Source organism: Grammomys surdaster, unplaced genomic scaffold, assembly GCF_004785775.1.
Source record: "Grammomys surdaster isolate TR1022 unplaced genomic scaffold, NIH_TR_1.0 931, whole genome shotgun sequence".
Classification (NCBI taxonomy): Eukaryota; Metazoa; Chordata; class Mammalia; order Rodentia; family Muridae; genus Grammomys; species Grammomys surdaster.
In genome coordinates this window covers 701670-724753 of record NW_021605350.1, presented here as the reverse complement: position 1 = coordinate 724753, position 23084 = coordinate 701670, and the positions used below count along the sequence as shown (strand labels likewise).

The following is a 23084-nucleotide window of genomic DNA, read 5'->3' as shown; positions in this document are numbered from 1 at the left end:
GGCATTACAAAGAGCGCAGGAGAGGGCGCCGTGCACCTGTTGTGAGGTTTGTAGAGGTCAGCATCGCTCCAGTTAATAGAGTAACCTAATAGCAATATATTATAATACATTCTGGGTACAAATGATTTACAAACTCGAAAGGAATTAGTTTATGCTAAAACATACAACTTTCAATTCAGTCTCTGCTTTAAAACAAGCTCATCTGTTCGCTGCCACTGCCTCAGTTTGTTTCCCTGCACTTCATTTTAGTGCACCTTCTTGTCCGTCATGCCATTAGCTGCAATGAAGTGGGCTTTGGGGAAACCGTTCTTCACTTCTTTCCCTGCAGGTTGCTCTTTCAGCTCTCTCTTCGCTGGCTTTTTTTGGTATGTCTGAATACAGAAGTTTAAGAACAGGATGACCAGTATCATCATATAGGAAGACTGGAAGATGAGACAGCCAAAGGGGAAGCCGCAGGGCTTCACCACAGCACTCAGTGTGTGTGTGATGGTGAGGTTGAACTGCACCAGCTGAGCCTGTGTGAGGTACTTCTTCCACCAGAGGTACTTGTGCATGGACAGGAACACAGACAGTCCGTAGTAAGAGTACATGAGAGTGTGGATGAAACTGTTCAGAGTCGGTCCAAAGAAGCTTTGACAACAAGGTATCCAGTTCAAAACACACCACCAGATGTTAAACATGAGCGCATGGTGATACACGTGAAGAAAGGTGATCTTATTGGTCTTTTTTCGAAGAACAAAGAAAATCGTGTCCAGGAACTCCACTAGTTTGAAGAAGTAGTACCACCACAAGACCTTGGCTATCCGGATATCACCTTCTCCTGCACTGTCGAGATTCTGACACTGCAAGTTGTAGCCTCCTTCCCAGCTGGAGAGGATGAGCTCCACCAGCATATATGCAGAAAGCAGTGTGATTCTGAGGTTGTACAAGGTGAGGATTCGCCTGAGAGAAAGAGCAGGCCTGTTCTTCATGTACTTGTTGCCCAGCCATATTGAGATCAGATACACAATGGTGAGGATGAAGGTGGAGAGGTAAGAGTCCAGCAGGAACTCGAGAATCTTGTGGTCCAAACATGTTGTCCAAGAAAGCATCGAATTCATTATCAAAGGCCTTCAGATTCTCCATGGCCGAGTGGCCGCGATGCGCTGTCCAGGGTAGCCGCCTTCCTTCTGCCTTTTTTTAAAAAAAGCAATTAGTTATTTCTTGGTTTAGGCAAAATACAAGCCAGAAATAAATGTATTACAGTTCAGCAATATAACTATGAAAACTCTGATCCTGTATTTATTATTATGTCACTTTGAATGTGATTATTTATAGTGTAGGTTGATTTTCAAAATACTTTTTAAAAACTTAATTAATTAATTAATTTTTACTTATTCACTTTTTTTTTTTTTTGCTCTCACTGCCACCTCCTGGACATCCTGTCCCACAATCCTTCCCCTTCTCCTCTGGGAGGGTCTTGGCCTCACTGTGTATCCTCTCCCGAGGCCCCTGACACCTCAGTTCTCTCTCTCTTTCTCTTCTTTTGTTTTTGTTGTTTTTTTTGTTTTTGTTTTTTGAGACAGGGATTCTCTGTATAGCCCGGGCTGTCCTGGAACTCACTCTGTAGATCAGGCTGGCCACGAACTCAGAAATCCGCCTGCTTCTGCCTCCCAAGTGCTGGAATTAAAGGCTTGTGCCACCACTGCCTGGGTTCCAATTCTCTAAAAGGCTAGGCTTCATCTCCCAGACTAGCCAGCCCAGCTAAGGCAGATGTTCGAATGTCTCTGCCAGTCAAAGATAGTTGGTATATCTAGGTTGGGTATTGGGTTACACTTCTGATTGTATGGGCATCTTGTTATTGAGCATTTCCAAACTTATAAAGCCTTTGATTAACATTTAAAAAATTACTAATACAAGAAAAAAGATGAGGAGGGAGAGTGATGGATTACATGTGACAAGAAATCAGATGAGGAAACTAGCTGGAGGAAGAAAATGAAGGGGCAGAGGGAAACAAATCAGAACTCTAATGACACATGTATGAGGATGCTGCAATAAAACCCAGTACTTTGTATGTTAACTTAAAATACAAATAAAGAAAAAGCAAGAAGGAGGAGGGGGGATAGGATAGGGGGCTTCTGTGGGAGGGATAAGGAAAGGGGATGACATCTGAAATGTAAATAAATAAAATATCCAGTAAAAAATTAAAAAAAGAACAATGAATTTGAGAAATTCTTAGGTAAATGAAGGGAACTAAAAAATATCATCCTGAGTAAGGTAATCCAATCAAAAAGAACACATGGTATTCACTCACTGATTATTAATCCATAAGCTTGAAATACCCAAGATTCAACTCGCAGACCACATGAAGCTCATGAAGAAGGAAGTCTAAGTGTGAGTGCTTCAGTCCTTCTTAGAAGGAGCAACAAAATACTCAAGGGAGCAAATATGGAGACAAAGTGTGGGACAGAAACTGAAGGAGGGACCTTCTGGAGACCATTCCACCTGGGCATACATCCCATGTGCAGTCACCAAAGGTAGATGCTGATGTGGATGTCAGGAAGTGCATGCTGTCAGGAGCCTGATATAGCTGTCTCCTTAGAGGCCTGCCAGAGTCTGACATATTCAGTGGAGGAGGATCACAGCTAACTATTGAACTGATCAAGGGGTTCCCAATGGAGGAGTTAGAGATAAGACTGAAGGAGCTGAAAGGGTTTTTGGCACCATGAAGAGAGCAACAATACCAACCAACCAGAGCTCCCAGGGTCTAAACCACCAACATGGGAGCACATAGGGAGGGACCCAAGGCTCCAGCCATATATGTAGGAAGGATGGCCCTGTTGGGCATAGGTGGGAATGGAGATTCTTGGTCCCATGAAGACTGGACACCGAGTGTGGGGGAATTCAAGGGTGGGGAGGTGGGAGTGGGGGGATACATAGGGGCACATCCTCATAGAAGCAGGAGGAGGAGGGATGGGATAGGGGGTTCCTTGGTGGGGCAGAGAAATGGAGTAAGGGGATAACATTTGAAATGTCAGTAAAATATCCAATGAAAAAAAAGAAGAAAATAAAAGTACATTCATTAGGTAGCAATGTATACTGTAAGTTGACAATGAATAAGAATGAAACTGAAGTAAATTCACCTGTCAAAATCCCAAAGTCTCTATGGATTTGGGATATGACAAACACACAGGTAGCAGCTGAGCCTCAGAGGTCACTTACATACCAACTCTGATCCTTGTCTCCTGTCCTTGCTGAAAGAGTCAATTGTATCACCATATACTCATAATACGTAGTGTTGTGTTTGATAAAAGCAATTTCTTTTAACATCATTATACATAAACCACATTTATACCCCATCTGGATGAGATTTTATGTCTTCTTCAACCAAGCTAGAAGCATCTGAGTGGGGGAAACCTCAACTGAAAAAATTTATAGATATGACTGGGCTGTGGGCAGACATGTAGGGAAGTTTCTTAATTCCCTCTTTTTGGGGGAGGATCCAGTCTGTTGTTGGAGGAGACAGGCTTTGTTATTGGATCTGAGTTCTACAACAAAGTGCACTGAGCAAGCCATCAGAGGGAAGCCAGTAAGCAGCACTCCTCCATGGTTTCTGGTCAGCTTCCTCCTCTGGGTTCCTGCTCTGTCTCAGTTCCTGCTGACTTCCCTCAGTGATATACTGTTATCTGGAAATGCAAGAAGAATATATTCTTCCATCTTTGGTTATGATAGTTCATCATAGCCATAGTAATCCTAACTAAGACACATCCCGTACCCTCCTCTTTCTCTTCTGTGTTTTGTTTTCCACAAGTTTTCTTCCCTCTCCTAGTTTCCCTTATACACAAACACTACAATTGTGTTTATATTTATATAATTATGCCTAAAAATCCAATATTTATGAATGAGATTGTTCATGTATTAGTTTTTTCTAAGTCATTTGTCCATTCCCTGCTTCTTTCCCATGGGTCACATATCACTCCCAACTCCCCTTATCTGCTCTTAAATGTGGAGACCCAGAAACCTCACACCATAGTAAATAAGTGTGGTTTTATGTTGATAGTCTGTACCTTCCAGGATTTTATATCATATTTATGAGTAAATTTAATATTTATAAAGTAGAAATCTATGGCTCCATGTAAACAATATGCTAACTAATGCCAATGTATTCTTTAGAATCAAGTTGACCAACTGGGTTTGGAGTCTACTGATACAGTAGGACATGACAACATTGTAGAATAGATACAATTGTTTATGTTTCATGTATATCTTTCTACAGGTATAATATTCCCTGGTGGATTATTCTTCTTTATTAGTTACTTTTCTATTGGTGTGATAAACACCATGAGCTAAGCAACTTATTAAGGAAGTGTTCATTTGTAGTTTCAGAGGGTTAGACTGTATGAAAGTAGAAAGAAGGCAGCAGGTGGAAGACTTGGTAGCTGGAGCAGAAGCTCAGGGCTCACATTTCAAACTGCATTATGTATGTATGTATGTATGTATGTATGTATGTATGTATGTGTATATATGTATTTATGCTTGTATACATGTGTACCATGTGTATGCTTGACTGGTATTATAAATGGCTGAGAATCATCATGTGAATGCTTGCAATGAGTCAAGACTGAGTCTATCATGAGAGAAGTAAGTGCTCTTAACTACTGAGGTGAGTCTCCGCCCCAAACCTTTCTTTTATAAATATTTCTCCTATTTCCTTTTCTCCATTTCTTCTCTTCTCTCCACATATCTTTTACCTCCCTGATTCAATATTCCTTCTTCTCTTCTCCATCCTTCTCTTTCTTTCTTTTCTCTCCCCTCCTCTTCCTCTTTCCCTTCTTTCTTTCCTATCTTCTCTTCCACTTCCCCTGTTCATTTTTGTTGTTTTTTCACATGATTTATTTTTACCTCAGGATTAAATCAAATGTAGTTTTACTATTATTTCTGTAAAACTCATCTGTTGGGTCTGGAGAGATGGCTCAGCAGTTAAGAGCACTGAGTGTCTTTCCAGAGGTCCTGAGTTCAATTCCCGGAGACCATATGGTGGCAAACAAACCTCTGTACTAGGATCTGATGGCTTTTTCTGGTGTTTCTGAAGACAGCTACAGTGTATTCAATATATATATATATGTTTATATATAAAAATGTACATATACATATATAAATATATATAAACACACATTTTTTGTACACATGCATACAAACAAATATATGTGTGCATACATATATGTATATTAAATAAATGAATAAAATCCTAAAAAATCTGTCATGAGAGCATCTTGACTTTTGTAGTTTGAGAGCTTCCAGTTGGTCCTTGAGCTTCTACATTGACTTTCTTCCCAGTGACTACTTCTTGCCTTTGAAAGTACTTTTTGCTGTTGATTTGTCCTGAATACTCTCACACAGCTGTGTCCAAGCAATTTACTTCCTTGTTTGATGACTACTTTGCATAGATCCCTAGAGGGGGCAGCCCAGCTGCCAGGATTTATAAACCAGGCCGTTGCAGTGAGATCTAAAATGCATCAGGCCAGCATGGGCATCAAGATGGAGTCACAGACTCAGATCTTCATATTCCTATTGCTCTGGTTGTCTGGTGAGACATTTAAAAGTATTATAATAGCTTAAATAATGCATTTGTAGAGAAATAGCTGTTTCCTATAGGAAGTCAATAGTAAGCAGACAATGCCAATAGAAAGGACATTTTAGATCATAACATTTGTATCATGAAGTCTTTGTGTGTATATATGTATACTCATTACCTATTTCTGATTGCAGGTGCTGATGGAGACATTGTGATGACCCAATCTCCCAAATCCATGTCTACATCAGTAGGAGAAACGGTCAGCCTGACCTGCAAGGCCAGTCAGAATGTGGGTAGTTATGTATCCTGGTACCAGCAGAAACCAGGGAAGTCCCCTAAACCTCTGATCTACTATGCATCCAACCGGCACACTGGGGTCCCTGATCGCTTCACAGGCAGTGGATCTGGGACAGATTTCACTTTCACCATCAGCAGTGTGCAGGCTGAAGACCCGGCACTCTATTTCTGTCTGCAGAGTTATGATACTCCTCCCACAGTGCTTCAGCCTCCTACACAAACCGCCTCTGAGATTCTAACCAGCTCCCTGTACCACACATCCCCAGACCTACATACTTCCCCTTCTGCCTGCAGCTGCTATGCCTAACTGTTGCAAAGTTTGGTAGAAAGTTAATGAACAGATACTTTGACTTGGAAGTTCCTTATGGCAAAAAAGAAAGTAAAGACATTTATGTCTTTTTAAAAAAATTCTCATGCTTAGATTTTGTGTATTGAATATGACAAATTTATTATCCTATATTCTGGAATGAAAATCTCCAATGAGTCTCCATGGGATAAATCAAGAGCCTGTCAGGCTATATTCCCTCTCACTGGAGGATGCAGAATAGACCTTGGCTTTTGCTTAGCTCAGCTCTGAGAAGTCTCCCTCACTTTTGGACTCCTGGCAGTATCTGTCCACTTCTTTTTCTGTTCAAGATTCTTATTTACACATACAATGTTGACTTTGAAAACAATATAAAATTATATCATGTATTTTAGCAATCTTCATTCCTCCTGTTATTGTTTTCACCCCTGTCCTCTCCAACTAACACACTTCCAATTCCTAGTCTTCCACCTAGGTCAATGTGACATACACATGTGCCTACTAACATGTACACACACACACACACACACACACACACACACACACACACAAACACTCACACACACACATGGATGCACACAGTGGTTTATGAGTCTATAAAAATATAGGATACAAAAATCAGAGAAAACATGAGGTTTGAGATCTTAACATATCTGATCTATGCTTCCTATTCTTAGGACACATCTGCCTCTGTTGTCTTCTTATCTTCTTTCCCAATGTAGAGACTGTGATAACTCATTCTACCCTATTCTACATTAGTGGTAAATATGATTTTGTATCATTAGAATTGAGTTTCTTTTTCTGTCTTATAATAATTAACAGTGTTTGATATTTGTTGATGGAAATACATTGTACTTCAATAAAAACACTGTTAACTAATCTTAAACATGTATTAATTAAAAATTAGTTGAAAACATATTTTGTTCTTGTTATTTGCTTTTGAGAGAAGGAATCATGTCCTGTTAAACTTGGAAGTGGATTTTGATCTCACAAACTTCCACCTACCTCTTCCTAAGCACTGTGATCAATGGTATGGGCCATCACCTCCAGCCTTGAGCATCATTTAGAAACCAGAGATAGAACAGGGTTACAAATAGTTGTTTGAGAACTTCAAATATCCATAATTTCTCCCCAAGAGAATGATTCCATTTTCTGTCTTCTCATGATGGTTTGTTCCCATTGTGCTGCTACTGCACATGAGGGTTTTGTCTCCACTGTCTCCCCTCAAAGACCATGGGCTTGTTCACAATGCAGTCCATTCTAGATTATCCGTAGGCCCCACAAAGGACAGAATATAAGTAATTAACAAGTGCCTTGAAAAAATATTCCTATTAATTAAGGAGGATAATGGACTATCAAATGAGGCTTCCAATATTGTCTGTTACTTTTACTGGAATATGATGAGAAAATAATAATTACTGTAGTACTTTGCAAAGACAATTATCACAGAATTATTACAATCATGGGGCCAGGAGGAGGTTGAAAGCAAATTTGTTCCGGGTCATACTCACACTACAGTTCTAATTGCGCTGTGTGTTTCAAAAGACCACTGTTCTAATTTTAGGGTTAAAGATGTTCAGAATGGTTTTTAGTGTTTTCTCTTTTCTTTTATTGGATATTTTTTATTTACATTTCAAATGTTATTCCATCTCCAGGTCTCCCCTCCAGAACCCCCCTTTTCCATTCCCCCTCCCCCTGCCTCTATGAGGGTGCTCCCTTACCCACCTACCCTCTCCTGCCTTTGTGACCTGACATTCCCCTACACTGGGACATCAAACCCCCACAGTAGACAGAGTAGCTCTTCCCAGTGATGTCTAACAAGACAATTCTCTGCCACATATGATGCTGGAGCCATAGGTCCCACCATGTGTACTCTTTAGTTGTTAGTCCAATCCCTGGGATCTCTGGGGGTCTGGCCAATTGACACTGTTGCTCCCCCTACAGGGCTGCGAATCCCCTCAGCAACTTCAGTCCCTTCTCCAACTCCTCCATCAGGGACCCTGTGCCCAGTCCAATGGTTGGCTGTGGGCCTCTGCTTCTGTATTTGTCAGGCTCTGGAAAATCATCTCAGTAGACAACCATATCGGGTTCCAGTCAGCATGCACTTCCCAGCATCTACAATAGGTTCAAGGACTGACAGCTTTCTATGGGATGGATTCCCAGGTGGGGATAGTCGGTTTTTTAAAAAATGAGCTACTATTTAGTTCCTGAAAATTCAGTTTTGATTTATAACAATGATGTCTGCATTTCCTTCAATTTAGCTTTATAACTTGGTATTTAGCTTAACCTATCAAATAACTAATATCATGAGACTATTACCATTTCACTTGGTGTAATATAAATTTTTCAGTTTTGGAATCTATCTATCTATCTATCTATCTATCTATCTATCTATCTATCTATCTGTATATATATTCCGTTTTCATTTTTCCTTTTTTTATTACTCATTGTATTCACTTACATTTCAAATGATATCCCCCTTCCTGGTTACCCTTCACAAACCCCCATCACTTCTTCCCTCTCCTCCCTTCCCTTTGGCTCTATGAGAGTGTTCCTCCATCCACTCATCTACTTCTGCATCACTGCTCTAGCATCCCCTACACTGAGGCATCAGTCTCGACAGGACCAAGGGCTTCCTCTCCCATTGATGTCAGATAAGGACATTCTCTGCTACATGTATCTAGAGCCATGGCTCCCTCCACGTATATTCTTTGGATGGTGGTTTAGTCCCTGGGAGCTCTGGGTGTTCCAGTTAGCTGATATTGTTCTTCCTATGGGGTTGCAATCTTCTTCAGCTCCTTCAGTCCTTCCTCTAGTTCTATTGGGGTCACCTGGCTCAGTTCAATGGTTGGCTATATTTGTATTTGTTTTCGTCAGGTGCTGCTAGAACCTCTCAGGGAACATCCATACCAGACTCCTGTCAGCAAGCATTTCTTGGCATCAGCAATAGTGTAGGGGATTGGTGTCTGTATTAGGGGTGGACTCCTCTGTCTTTCCTTAGGACAGTAACCTTTCTGGGTTAAAAATTTTGAGATGTGTGGGTGGACCCAACCCTCAACGGGGGCCCATGGTGATCTACTGGAGGTGGTTAGGTTGTATCTCCCCTTTGTTGATTATTTCAGCTAAAGTCATCACCACTGGGTCCTGGGAGACTCATTTTTCTGGAGTCTGGATGTTTCTAGTGGCTACCCCCAGTTCCCCATCCTCCAGTGCTGCATGTTATTAACCAATTTCCTAATCCTCTGTACTTCTCTCCTTTCCCTTCCAATATCTGATCTTGCTCACTTTTTTTCCTTCCCTCTTTCCCTCCCAAATCCCTCCATCCCTCTACCTCATGTGATTGTTTTGTTCCCCTTTCTATGTAGGATCGTAACATCTACATTTTTGTCTTCCTTCTTTTTAAACTCCATATGGTTGTGGATTTTATCATGGGCATTTTGAGCCTTTGGGCTAATATCCAATTATCAGTGAGTATGTACAATGTGTGCTCATTTTTGTCTTGGTTACTTCACTGAGGGTAATATTTTCTAGTTCCACTCATTTTCCTGTGAATTTCATGAAGTCATAGTTTTAATAGCTGAGTAGTACTCCATTGTACAAATATGCTACATTTTCTGTATGCATTCTTCTGTTGAAGGATATCTGGGTTCTTTCTAGCTTCTGGCTATTAAAAATAAGGCTGCTATGAACATAGTGGCACATGTGTTCATGCTATATGTTGGAGCATCTTTTGGGTATATGTCCACTAGTGGTATAGCTGGGTCTTCAGGTAGAACTATTTTCAATTTTCTGAGGAACTGCCAGATTAATTTCCAAAGTGGTTTTACCAGTTTGCAATCTCACCAGCAATGGTGGAATGTTCCTCTTTCTCCACATTCTCACCAGCATTTGCTGTCACCTGAGTTTTTGATCTTAGCCATTCTCACTGGTGTGAGGTGGAATCTCAGGTTTGTTTTGATTTGCATTTCCCTGATGACTAAGGTTGTTGAACATATTTTTAGGTGCTTCTTGACCTTTAGGTATTCCTTAGTTGAGAAGTTTTTGTTTAGCTCTGTACCCCATTTTTCATAGGGGTATTTGGTTTTCTGGTCTCCATCTTCTTGAGTTCTTTGAATAATTTGGATATTAATTCTCTATCGTATGTAGGATTGGTAAAGATCTTTTCCCAATATGTGGATTGCTGTTTTGTCCTATTGACAGTGTTCTTTTTCCTAGGTTCCCTTGGTCCCCTTTGTCCTGGGGGCATTCCAAGTTACACTGATTATTGTGTCATAGATTGTGGACTCATCTGATATCTCAGAGGCCAAGCTTCTTATGGGTGTGGGTGAACTGTGTGGAGAGCCAGAGCTCAGGGTACAATCCTGGGTCACACAAGCAAACCAGAGGAATCAGGACTTTTTTTTCTTATATTTAATTAAATGTTTCTCTCTGTGATTTTTTTTATTAGTATAACTAGAGTTTAATGAGTGAAATTTGTCTAATATATAGACAGATCTTACTTTTATATTCTGTTAACATGTTCAAAAAATTCTCTTAAGTACTTAAAGCTTTACATTTATCTAAATAACCAATATATAACTACCAATAAATAAGTTACTCTCTGTGAATTTTTAATAGTTAGCTTCCCTTCTCTTTTATTGTTCTTTAAACTCATTATCTTATCAGTTTAGCCTCTTGGGACTCTTTAGTTTGTACCTCCTGCTGTGTTAGTACTGCATCAGCTCTTTAGCTAGCTCTGCATTCCTGGCTTGGTCTTTTCCCAGCCTTTCTAACCTGATGTGCTTCTGGAAGCTTTAGGCCTTCATTCCCAGGCATCTGCCAGTAGTTTATGGCCAATGTGCCTTGCTTCACAGACTAAGGCTGATCTTCAATAACAACAAAAACAGCAGAAAACCCACACACACATGGAAACTGAACAAGTCTCTACTCAATGCTAATTTGATCAGGGATGAAATAAAGAAATTAAATACTTTTTAGAATTTAGTGACACTATTCCAAAAATAGAAATGGAAGGAACACTACCTAATTCATTCTATGAAGTAACAATTACACTTATACCTAAACCATACAAAGACCCAACAAATAAAGAGAATCTCAGACCAAATACCCTTATGATTATGGATACAAAAATACTCAATAAAATTCTTGCAATTTAAATCCAAGAACACATCAAAATGATCATTCAACATGATCAAGTAGGCTTTATCACAGGGATGCAGGAATGGTTCAATATAAGAAAATTCATCAATTATTTGACTATACAAATCATCTCAATGAAAAAATTCACATGATCATCTTGTTAGATGCTGAAAAAGCATTTGACAAAATTGAGCATCCCTTCATGGTAAAAATCTTGGAAAGATCAGGATTTCAAGGCCCATACCTAAACATAGTGAAAGCAATATACAACAAACCAGTATCCAACATCAAACTAAATGGAGAGAAACTTGAAGCATTCCCACTAAGATCAGGGACTAGATAAGGCTGCTCACTCCCTCTCCAACTATTCAATATAGTGCTCAAAGTCCTAGCCAGAGCAATTAGACAACAACAGCAGATCAAAGGGATACAAATTGGAAAGAAAAAAGTAAAAATATCACTATTTGCAGATGATATGATAGTATACTTAAATGACCCCAAAATGTCCACCGGAGAACTCCTAAACTTGATAAACAACTTCAGCAAAGTGGCTGGATATAAAATGAAAGAAATCAGTAGTCTTCCTCTACTCAAAGGATAAACAGGCTGATTAGGAAATTAGGGAAATGACACCCTTCATAATTGCTACAAATAATATAAAATACCTTGGTGTGACTCTATCCAAGCATGTGAAAGATCTGTATGACAAGAAATCCAAGTCTCTGAACAAAGAAAACGAAGATCTCAGAAGATGGAAAGATCTCCGATGCTCATGGATTGGCAGGACTAATATATTAAAAATGGCCATCTTGCCACAATCAATTTACAGATTCAATGCACTCACCATGAAAATTCCAACTCAATTCTTCATGAGTTCGAAAGAGCTATTTAGAATAACCAAAAACCAGAATAGAGAAAACTATTCTCAACAATAAAAGAACTTCTGGGGGAATCATCATCCCTGACCTCAAGTTGTATTACAGAGCAATCATGATAAAAACTGCACTGTACTGTACACTGCACTGTACAGTGCAGCTGTCTTCAGACACACAAAGAGGACACTGGATCCCATTACAGATAATTTTGAGCTATGTTATGTTTGCTGTGAATTGAACTCAGGACCTCTGGAAGAAAAGTCAGTGCTCTTAACTGCTAAGCCATCTCTTGAACCCTATATTGTTTTTACGAGATACAAAAATTAGTTTGGGGCTGGATAGATGTCTCAGTGGTTATGAGGTCTTCCTACTTTTAAGAGGACATGGGTTCAGATTCTAGCATCCATATGGCAAATGACAACCTCTTTTAAGCCTAGTTCCAGCAGATCAAATGCCCTTTTCTAGAACCTAAGGGCAACAGGCAATTGTGTGTGGTAAAGACTTAGATACAGACCTAACACACTATAAAACATAAATAAGGATGTTTCTTTTTAAAAGTTTAATTCAGAAAATCATAGTGCTCCTGCAACTCATTTCATTTACAGCAGAGCATGACCATGCACTCCCCATATGGAACCTCTGAATAACAGAACGTGATGATATCACTGAGCCAGCCACAAAATCACTTGGGATACCCTGAAAAGCCTCAGTGAGGTCCAGATTTATTGCCTTTTCTCAATCTGTGGTCAAGGGGGATGGGCCCATTGTGGGTGTTGCCATTTCTGGGCTGGTAGTATTGGGTTCTATAAGAAAGCAAGCTGAGCAAGGCAGAGGAAGCAAGCCAGTAACATCTCTCCATGGCCTCTGCATCAGCTCCTGCTTCCTGACCTGGTTGAGTTCTAGTCCAGACTTCCTTTGGTGATGAAGAGCAATGTGGAAAGTGTAAGCTGACTAAACCCTTTCCTCCCAACTTGCTTCTTGCTCATAATGTTTGTACAGGAATAGAAACCCTGACTAAGACAGGTGTAGAAGATTTCAAGAATACTACTTTTCAGTCTGGCCCAGGAGAATTTTGAAGAGCTGTATCTTCAAACCAACAAAAGAATAATGGTATTCAAATGCACAGTGTTTTCTGAAATAAATCCATATAGTTAGTCATACAACAAAATTTGACACATACACGTGATTTTTATTTTATTATGGCTGAATAATATTCCTTGCACATATGTACCATTTCTATTACTCATTCTTCTGTTGATAGTCAGTAGGTTTATTTAAATGCTTATTTTTGTGAATAGTGCAGGAATAAACATGGGTGTCGGTGTATATGTATTTAATGATGACTTGGATTTGTTCAGAAATGTACCTAGTTTATGCACAACTGAATCATGTATATGCATGATTTCTTCAGGACATTCCATACAGTAGTCCTTAGTTTCTGTATCCGGTTGCAGTTCTTCAATAGTACATACTGTTTGCTCTTTGTGTATAGTCATCCCATCATTTCTACTCATTTACATACTATAATTTTTATCAATTATTTAAGTGAAGTGATTTTATGATTTTTTCAATTATTGGATATTACATTTATTTACATTTCAAATGTTATTTTTGTTACTCATTTCTTCTGTGGAACCCCCTTATTCCACCCCTGCTTCCCCACCCATGCACTCACTCTGCCTCCCCACCCTGGCATTCCCCTACATTGGGGCATCAAGCCTTCACAGGACCATAAAAGGCTATTCTCTACTACATATGAGGCTGAAGCATTGGGTCCTTCCATATGTACTCTTTGGTTGGTGTGGGACTGCATAAGGGTATCCTGGGTCATGGTTGAGCAGGTACCTAGAACCCCAAGATTCTCCGTGGAATTCTGCGTGAGAACCGGCAGGAGTTCGGTCCCTCCCATCATCCAAGATCCTAAAAAGCAGTCACATCTCCATAGAGACACATAGGCAGGCTATAGGCCTCAGGCCCTAGGGATTTACATACTAATGAAGGCCAGAGGGCAGAGCAAATTAAACATGCCTCCCCCAGATCCTCCCCCAATCCTCCCCCTTTTCTCCCTCCCTATATAACTCGGGACTGCCCTGAGTTTTTGGGGGGTATGCCTAGATCCATCTATTATCCGCCATGACAATAAACCTTTTTGGAACCAAGGACTTCCTCGTGTTACTGGGGCCTGCTGCCGCCAAGGCCCTCAGGCTGCTGGAACCATAGGATCCCCTTCTCTAATGTGGGACCCGCCATGGCAGAAGCCCCTACGGGGCTTGCGCCGCTGTGGCGGCCTTCTTAAATTTTCTCCACAGGTTGGTGGTTTAGTCCCTGTGAGCTCTGTGGGGTCTGGTTGGTTGATATTGTTGTTTTTCTTACTGGGCTGCAAACCCCTTCAGCTCGTTCAGTCCTTTCTCTAACTCCTCCATTGAGACCCCTGTGCTCAGTCCAATGGTTGGCTTCAATCATCAGCCTCTGTACCTGTCAGGCTCTGGCAGAACCTCTCAGGAGACAACTATATCAGGCTCCTGTCAGGAGGCACTTCTTGGCATCTGCAATAGTGTCTGGGTTTTGGTGTCTTTATATGGGATAGATCTCCATGTGGGGCTGTCGCTGGATGGCTTTTCCTTCAGTCTCTGTTCTAAACTTTGTCTCAGTATTTTCTTTACACCGGAACAATTTTGGTTTAAAAATTTTGAGGTGATTAGGTGGCCCCAACCACGAATCAGAGGCCTTGCCTAACATCTGGATATGGTTTCTATAGGTAATACCTCTGGGCAGCATGTGGAGTAGAATCTTGATTTGCATCTTTTGTATTGTGTGTGATATTAGGCCACCTTCTTAACTTCCCCAAACCTCAATTTCCTGCCTGGGAATTTGCCTTGGTTGCAAAGCTTAAAGGAATACCTCCAAATTCATAATTCAGATGAATTATATTTAATATAATATTAAAAGATCAATGCTAAGCAACAGAGTTTTACTTTGTAAATAAGGAAATGTTGGTAAGGAATTTTATGATGGGCTATATAGTATTTGAAAGGTTAGGCCAATTCTCTGTATGTTCATGTCAAGTTCCTCCCACTAGGTGTAGGTAGTGTATAGACTGAGAGAAGCATCAGAAACTCACAATACAAAAGTCCATGACCATTGCAGGCTGCAGCATGCAGAGTGGTTTGTGTCAGCTGAGTAGGGGTGGTAGTGGTGGAGTCAAGCAATAGGGAGAGCTCTTGGAATCAAGCTTGATGACCTGAGCAAATCACCTTCCATTTGTCTCTTGCTGTATGAGCCTGTTTCTCATGTGTAGAATGAAAAAAAAATGCAGTAGATGAGATCATTCTGACTTTGAAGCATTAATACTCTGAAATACTGACAGTGATTCTGCAGTGCTTGAGCTGGACCACTTCATGAAAGGCAAAGGATTTCATGACATTTTGAATAATGATGAGCTGCTGTCCTTGGAAATTTGTTTGAAGTAGACTAGCAGAAGAAGGAAGACAAGTAGTACATCATCATCATCATCATAATTATTATTAATATTATTATGTTATCTTCTAAGTCTATTTGCCTAGAGAGACTTTTGGTTCCTCAATAAAATGTGCTAGAACATTTGATGTCTGACCTTTTAGAAGCAACAAGTCTTACCTTTTTTTCTTTATTAGCATTTTAAGTTTACATTAAAACTGAAGACAATCTTGGATAACATTCTTATTTTAAGCCTCCCCTGGTAGTGTGTCTTTCTCCATGGTAGCTCCTCTTCCTCCTGTATTAACTTGTCTGCACTGGGATATTCTGCAAGACTCAGTCTGCATTCATCTATTTACATTTCTTGTCTGGTGATCTATCCTGTATCCTAAATTTCATCATCAGTTTCACCTTTCTTCCCTAGATGATGAGACATTCCCAGCTGGAGATCTGACAGCTTCTCAAATACCTAATGCTTTCTGTACAAAGTACTGGCTCCCAGCCTTTTTATGCTGCTCACTGTTAGACCTTCACCAGAAGTCAGTTCTGTGTACTTGAATCTCTAGAATTGTGAACTAAGTAACCCCTGTTCCCTTTTTCTTCTCTAATTGATTACATCCTCACCAGAGCAAACAGAATGGAGCCACACATTTCCAGATTTTATTTTTATGAGGTTCTAGATAAGCTCAGCCCATCTCATTTTTCTCTGTTCCAAGTAACTCCTAGTACATGGAGTTCATGGATGCTGCCTCTGGGCAACTGTGTCAGGTCTGTGAGAAGATCTGAGATCACCCTTTGTTGCCTAAAATACAGATGAGGAAATGAGATTTTTTCATGTAATAAATGTACAAATTCTGAGTATTCTGAGTTCATTCAAAGGAGATTAACCTGGATAGGCCTGATTTAATCAAAACCACTAAAGAGAAACTATTTCCTCTGCTGTTCATTCCCTTGCTGGTTTGATTATTGAGATCCCACATATCAGAGAGCTTTCAGTGCCTGTAGCACCGTAGGGAAGCTTCTAGCCCACAGTTAATAAAAGTGTAGCATTCTCAGCCACACTGTTCCAAGACACACAGATGGGTAAACCTGGTGACTGAGCTGGAAAGGAGATTCTTTGAGCACTCAGATGAGAATGCAGCCTTGATTACACCTTGACAGAGCCTATAAGACCCTGCATACAGCCTCAGACATAATCTGCCCAGGCTATAACTGTTGTGGTCATAAGCCATCAAGTTTGTGTAAGCTCATTGTAAAGCAGTAGGAAACCAATACAATATAGTTATTCTATTGTGAACTAGGACTGTAAGCTTGAAAACCTTGGAGTTGTGCATCTGAGAAAAGTTTCTAAGGACCATTCTATTGAGTTTTTCCACTCCATATGGGACAGATGCAGAAGATCAAAGAGGGTTCATATAGAACTAGAGGGTATCTTGGAAGTAAACTTTGCATGATTGGGGCTGCACACTCTTGTGCCTGTAGTGTTTATGCATATGGTAATAAAACAAAAACAAAAACAAATGAAATAGAGCTGGGTATGGTGTCAAGTAATCCAGCCATCAGGGGCAAGAGGCAGGTGGGTTGAAAGTTCAGGGTTAGTGTGCACCACTTACCTAGTAATCACCTAGTGATTTCAGGATATATAGTTAGATCTTATGTATTCCCCCACCTCCTAAAAGATAGTAAAAATGGAATTATGAATGATAAAAGGCAGATGAGAGTGTGTCCACACATATGGAAAATACTATAGAAAAATACATGATTATTGGATATGGAGAAAAGTGTCAGAAGCCATCTAGAAAAGGCTGACTAGTGGATGACTTTCCTGGAAATGACCAACCATTTTGGCATGGTCTGCCATGGGTGAGCTCTGAGGCAAGGCCCTGAGAGACTTTATCCCAGGACTGTTTCTTGCTGTTGATATACCTCTCTTATTAGTATTACCTAGTCTAATGGTTCCTGGGTATCAGCTCACCCTATTGGGCAAATTTCCTGCAGATCAACATGAAGATGAACTTTCATGAATTAATGCTGTTTAGATGAATTAATGATTTTATAGAATTCTTCATTTGATTTGAATAATTTTAGGAAGACAGTTTTAAGAGTTGGTTTTAGTTGTTTTGCCAGAAAGATATAATAATGTTAAAATCAAGAATAAAATGTGCCCATTCCCCATAAAATAGTAAGTAAATGCTGCATAATAAGAAATATGATGAGTTCACATAACTACACTGAAATGAGATATAGGCTTGGGACAATTTGTGTTCAAGGAAAAACATTTATGTCCAAGGGTAAAGCCACAGGTGTGCACTATTAGACAAGGCCATGCAAAAACTGTTACTTTGAATTTGTAATGAGCTTATAGAATGAAACCCTGCTTTGAACTTGTTATTGATATCCTTCTGTATCTCCCCTTTTAATGAGCTCTGAGCCTCTTGCCTGTCCAGTGAGGGGCTCCTGGCAGATTTGACAGAGAAAGGAGCCCTAGCAATAAGTTATTTACTTAATTCCCTGCTTCTAAACAGCATGTATTGCAAGAAAAAAAAGCTAATTTAAGCACTGTTACAAAGTAAGAAAACTGCTTTTTTGTTTGTTTGTTTGTTTTTTCGAGACAGGGTTTCTCTGTATAGCCCTGGCTGTCTTGGAACTCACTCTGTAGACCAGGCTGGCCTCGAACTCAGAAATCCGCCTGCCTCTACCTCCTGAGTGCTGGGATTAAAGGCGTGTACTACTACTGCCCGGCAAAGGAAAACAATGCTTATCAAAGTAGAGAACAGTAAGAAAGAGTAAGTTTGCAGAAGCCATCAGCCTGTGGCCCCCAAAACAGTAAGAGAGAGTTCCATGCCATCGATTTTCAGTCCTTGGCCTTTGTCTAACTCTGTTCCACCTCAGCTCTTTCTTCAGCTGGAGTAGACCCCCTACAGAATATAGTTGATAAATCCAAGACTGTGAACACATGTTTGTAGTACATACTGAGATGCAGATGAGAATGAAAGCAGGAAAAAAAAACTGCAGCAGTCTCACTTGTGATCAACTGAAGAGGGACTTTTGTAATTCCAAGCAGATAGAAGTGAAAACATGTTAGACTGGTAATGCCAGCTAGACAGACTTCAATCTTCAAAGCTCTTACTAATTTGAATGATCTAGAAAATGTTTTTTGCAAGTTTAAAATTGTCATCTGAAGTGGAAACTTCTGGTTTCTTTGGAAAGCAAATGATATTTTGCTGGGATGCGTAGATGAAAGGATGTTTTGCTAAAGCAGATATGTAAAAGAATGTTCTCCTGAAGCAGATACAGATGAAGGGATGGCACATGGAAGAATGTTTTACTGATGCAGACACAAGTGAAAGGATGTTATGCTGTAGCAGGCACATGAATTGAAAAATGATGTTTAAAAGATCTAGGACATCAGCTCTGCTCCCAATCCCCCAAGATCCAGAGAAGGCTGGACTCCCAGGAGCTCTAACATGCCCAGGAACATAGGATAATAGGATCACAATATCTCAGGAGCTTTGGCACACCAGGATTTCAGGATCCCAGAAGCAGTTTGATTCCCAGGAGCTACCACAACCAGGATTTCAAGATCACAGGATCATGGAGGCAGCTGGTCTCTGAGGAGTTCTGACACAACCAAGATAACAGAACAGACAGGATCCAGACAAAGACAGTGAGTGAAGGTAGCACTAGAAATAACAAGATGGGAAAAGGCAAGCATAAGATTATAAGCAATGGAAACCAAGGTAGTTGGCATCATTAGAACCTAGTGCTCTCAACATAACAAGTCCCAAATACCCCATGACACTAGAGAAACAAGATTCTGATTTAAAATTACTTCTAATGATGATGATAGAAGACTTTAAGAAGGACATAAATAAGTCCCTCAAAGAAATACATGAGAATACATGTAAGCAGGTAGAAGCTCTTAAAGAGGAAACACAAAAATCCTTTAAAGAATTACAAGAAAACACAACCAATCAGGTGAAGGAATTGTACAAAACCATTCAGGATATAAAAATGGAAGTAGACACAATGAAGAAATTACAAAGGAAGACTAATCAGGAGATAGAAAACCTAGGAAAAAGATCAGGAGTCATAGATGCAAGTATCACCAACACTGTACAAGAGATCGGAGAGAGAATCTTAGGTAAAGAAGAGGCCAGAGAAAATGTTAACACAACAGTCAAAGAAAATGCAAAATGTAAAAAGCTCCTAAACCAAACCATACAGGAAATCCAGGACACAATGAGAAGACCAAACCTAAGGATAGGTATAGGTATAGAAGAAAGCTGATTCCCAATTTAAAGGGTCAGTAAATATCTTCAACATAATTATAGAAGAAAATTTCCCTAACCTAAAGAACGAGATGCCTATGAATATAAAAGAAGCCTACAGAACTCCCAATACACTAGACCAGAAAACAAATTCCCTCCTTCACATAATAATCAAAACACCAAATGCACAAAACAGAAAGAACATTAAAAGTAGTAAGGGAAAAAGTCAAGTAAAGTATAAATCAGACCTATAATAATAACACCAGACTTGTCATCAGAGACTATAAAAGTCAGAAGATCCTGGACAGATGTCATATAGATCCTAAGAGAACACAAATGCCACTATACCTGGCAAAATTCTCAATTGCCATAGATGGAGAAACCAAGATATTCCATGACAAAATCAAATTTACACAATATCTTTCCACAAATTCAGCCTTACAAAGGAGAATAGAGGAAAACCACCAACACAAGGAGGGAAATTATAAATGGACTGGATAGGTAAACGGGACCCAACATTTTGCATGCTTACAGGAAATCCACCTCTGTGACAAAGACAGACACTATGTCAGAGTAAAAGGCTGGATAACAATTTCCCAAGCAAATGGTTCCAAGAAACAAGCTGGAGTAGCCATTCTAATATAGAATAAAATCGACTTTCAACCAAATGTTGTCAAAAATGATAAGGACAAACACTTCATACTCAGCAAAGAAAAAAATCTTCCAAGATGAACTCTTAATTCTGAACATCTCTGCTCCAAATACAAGGGCATACACATTCATAAAGGAAACTTTAGTAAAGCTCAAAGCACACATTGCACCTCACACAAAAGTAGTGGGAGTTTTCAACTCCCCACTCCCATTAATGGACAGATCATGGAAATAGAAACTAAACAGAGACACAGTGAAACTAACAGAAGTTATGAACCAAATGGTTTTAACAGATATCTATAGAATATTTCATTCTAAAACAAAGAATATATCTTCTTCTCAGCACCTCATCGAACCTTTTACAAAATTGACCATATAATTTGTCACAAAACAGGCTTCAACAGATACAAGAAGATTGAAATAATTTCATTCATTCTATCAGATGACCAAGGACTAAGGCTGGTCTTCAATAGCAACAAAGGCAACAGTAATGCCACATACACATGGAAGCTAATCAATGCTCTACTCAATGATAATTTGGTCAAAGAAGAAATAAAGTAATTACAGACTTTTTAGAATTCAATGAAAATGAAGGCACAACATACCCAAACTTATGGGATACATTAAAGTAGTGATAAAAGGAAAACCCATACCTCTGTCTCCAAAAAGAAACTGTAGAGAGCATACACTAGCAGTTTGAAAATACATCTGAAAGATCTAGAACAAAAATAAGCAAATACACCCAAGAGTAGACAGCAGGAAATAATCAAACTCAAGGCTGAAATCAACCAAGTAGAAACTAAAAGAACTATACAAAGAATGAACAATACCAGGAGCTGGTTCTTTGGGAAAATCAACAAGATAAATAAAAGCTCAGCAAGAGTAACCAGAGGTCATAGAGACAGTATCCAAATTAATAAAATCAGGAATGAAAAGGTAAATATAACAAGAGAAAATGAGGAAATTAAAAAAAACCATCAGCTCCTATGACAAAAGCTTATACTCAACAAAATTGGACAATCTGGATGTAATCAACAATTTTCTAGAATGGTACTGAGTATCGTAGTTATCAGGATCAGATAAATCATCTAAACTCATAATCTCTAAAGAAATAAAAGCAGTCACGTATAGTCTCCCAACCAAAAATAGCTCAGGACCAGATGGGTTTAGTGTAGAATACTACCAGACCTTCCAAAAATCTAAAAGCAATACTCTTCAAACTATTCCACAAAACAGAAACAGAAGGAACACTTCCCAATTCATACTCTGAAGCCACAATTATGCTCATACTTAAGCCACATAAAGATCCAGCAAAGAAAGAGAACTTGAGACCAATTTATGAATATTGATGTAAATATACTCAATCTAATTCTTGCAAACTGAATCCAAGAACACATCAAAATGATCATCCATAATGATCAAGTAGGCTTCATCATAGGGATGCAAGGATGTTTCAATATATGGAAACCCATCATCATAATCCTCTATATAACAAAATTCATGGAAAAACCCCACATGATTATTTCATTAGATGCTGAGAAAGCATTTGACAAAATTCGACATCTCTTCATGATAAAAGTCTTGGAAAGACCATGAATTCAAGCAATATACAGCAAGCCAGTGTCAATATCAAACTAAATGGAGACAAACTTGAAGCAACCCCTCTAAAATCAGGGACCAGACAAGGCTGCCCACTATCTTCCTACCTATTCAATATAGTACTGGAAGTCCTAGACATAGGAATTAGACCACAAAAGGAAAAAAAAAGATACAAATAGTTAAGGAAGAAGTCAAAATATCACTAATAATCTAAAATACCTTGGTGTGAATCTAACCAAGCAAGCTACAGATCTGTATCACAAGAACTTCAAGTCTCTGAAGAAAGAAATTGAAGATCTCAAAAGATAGAAAGGTATCCCATGTTCATGCATTGGCAGGATTAATATAATAAAAATGGTCGTTTTGCCGAAGGCAATCTACAGATTCAATGCAATCCTCATCAAAATTCCAACCCAATTCTTAATAGATATAGAAAGAGCAATTTACAAATTCATTTGGAATAACAAAAAACCCAAGGTAATGAGAACTATTCGCAACAATAAAAGAACTTCTGGGGAAATCACCATCCCAAACCTCAAGCTGTTCTACAGAGCAATAGTGATAAGAATTGCATGGTATTGGTACAGAGACAGGCAGGAAGATCTATGGAATAGAATTGAACACCCAGAAATGAACCTACATACCTATTGTCACCTGACCTTTGACAAAGAGCTAAAACCATTCAGTGGAAAAAGGACAGCATTTTCAACAAATGGTGCTGGTTCAACTGGAGGTCAGCCTGTAGAAGAATGCAAATTGATCCATTCTTATCTCCTTGTACAAAGCTCAAGTCCAAGTGGATTAAGGACCTCCACATAAAACCAGATATGCTGCAACTAATAGAAGTGAAGGTGGGGAAGAACCTCGAATTCTTGGGCACAGGGGAAAAGTTCCTGAACAGAACACCAATGTCTTCTGCTTTAAGTTAAGAATTGACA

The 23084-nt window shown here is 39.4% G+C and overlaps 1 long non-coding RNA gene, 1 pseudogene and 1 gene segment (V, D, J or C); 1 reads left to right on the top strand and 2 right to left on the bottom strand.

The window, feature by feature from the left end:
- Positions 1-245: 245 nt before the first annotated feature.
- LOC114634289 lies at positions 246-1125 on the bottom strand (annotated as a pseudogene).
- Positions 1126-5499: 4374 nt separating this feature from the next.
- LOC114634288 overlaps positions 5500-23084 on the top strand; it is a 153807-nt gene continuing 136222 nt past the window's right edge. The window contains 1 exon segment of the V gene segment in view: positions 5500-5566. Coding sequence covers positions 5506-5566 — 61 coding nt within the window.
- LOC114634295 lies at positions 15085-21233 on the bottom strand. The gene is made up of 3 exons (XR_003713306.1): positions 21201-21233; positions 17239-17297; positions 15085-15640 (listed from the first exon to the last, which is right to left on the bottom strand). It is a non-coding gene; the product is annotated as an uncharacterized LOC114634295 (long non-coding RNA).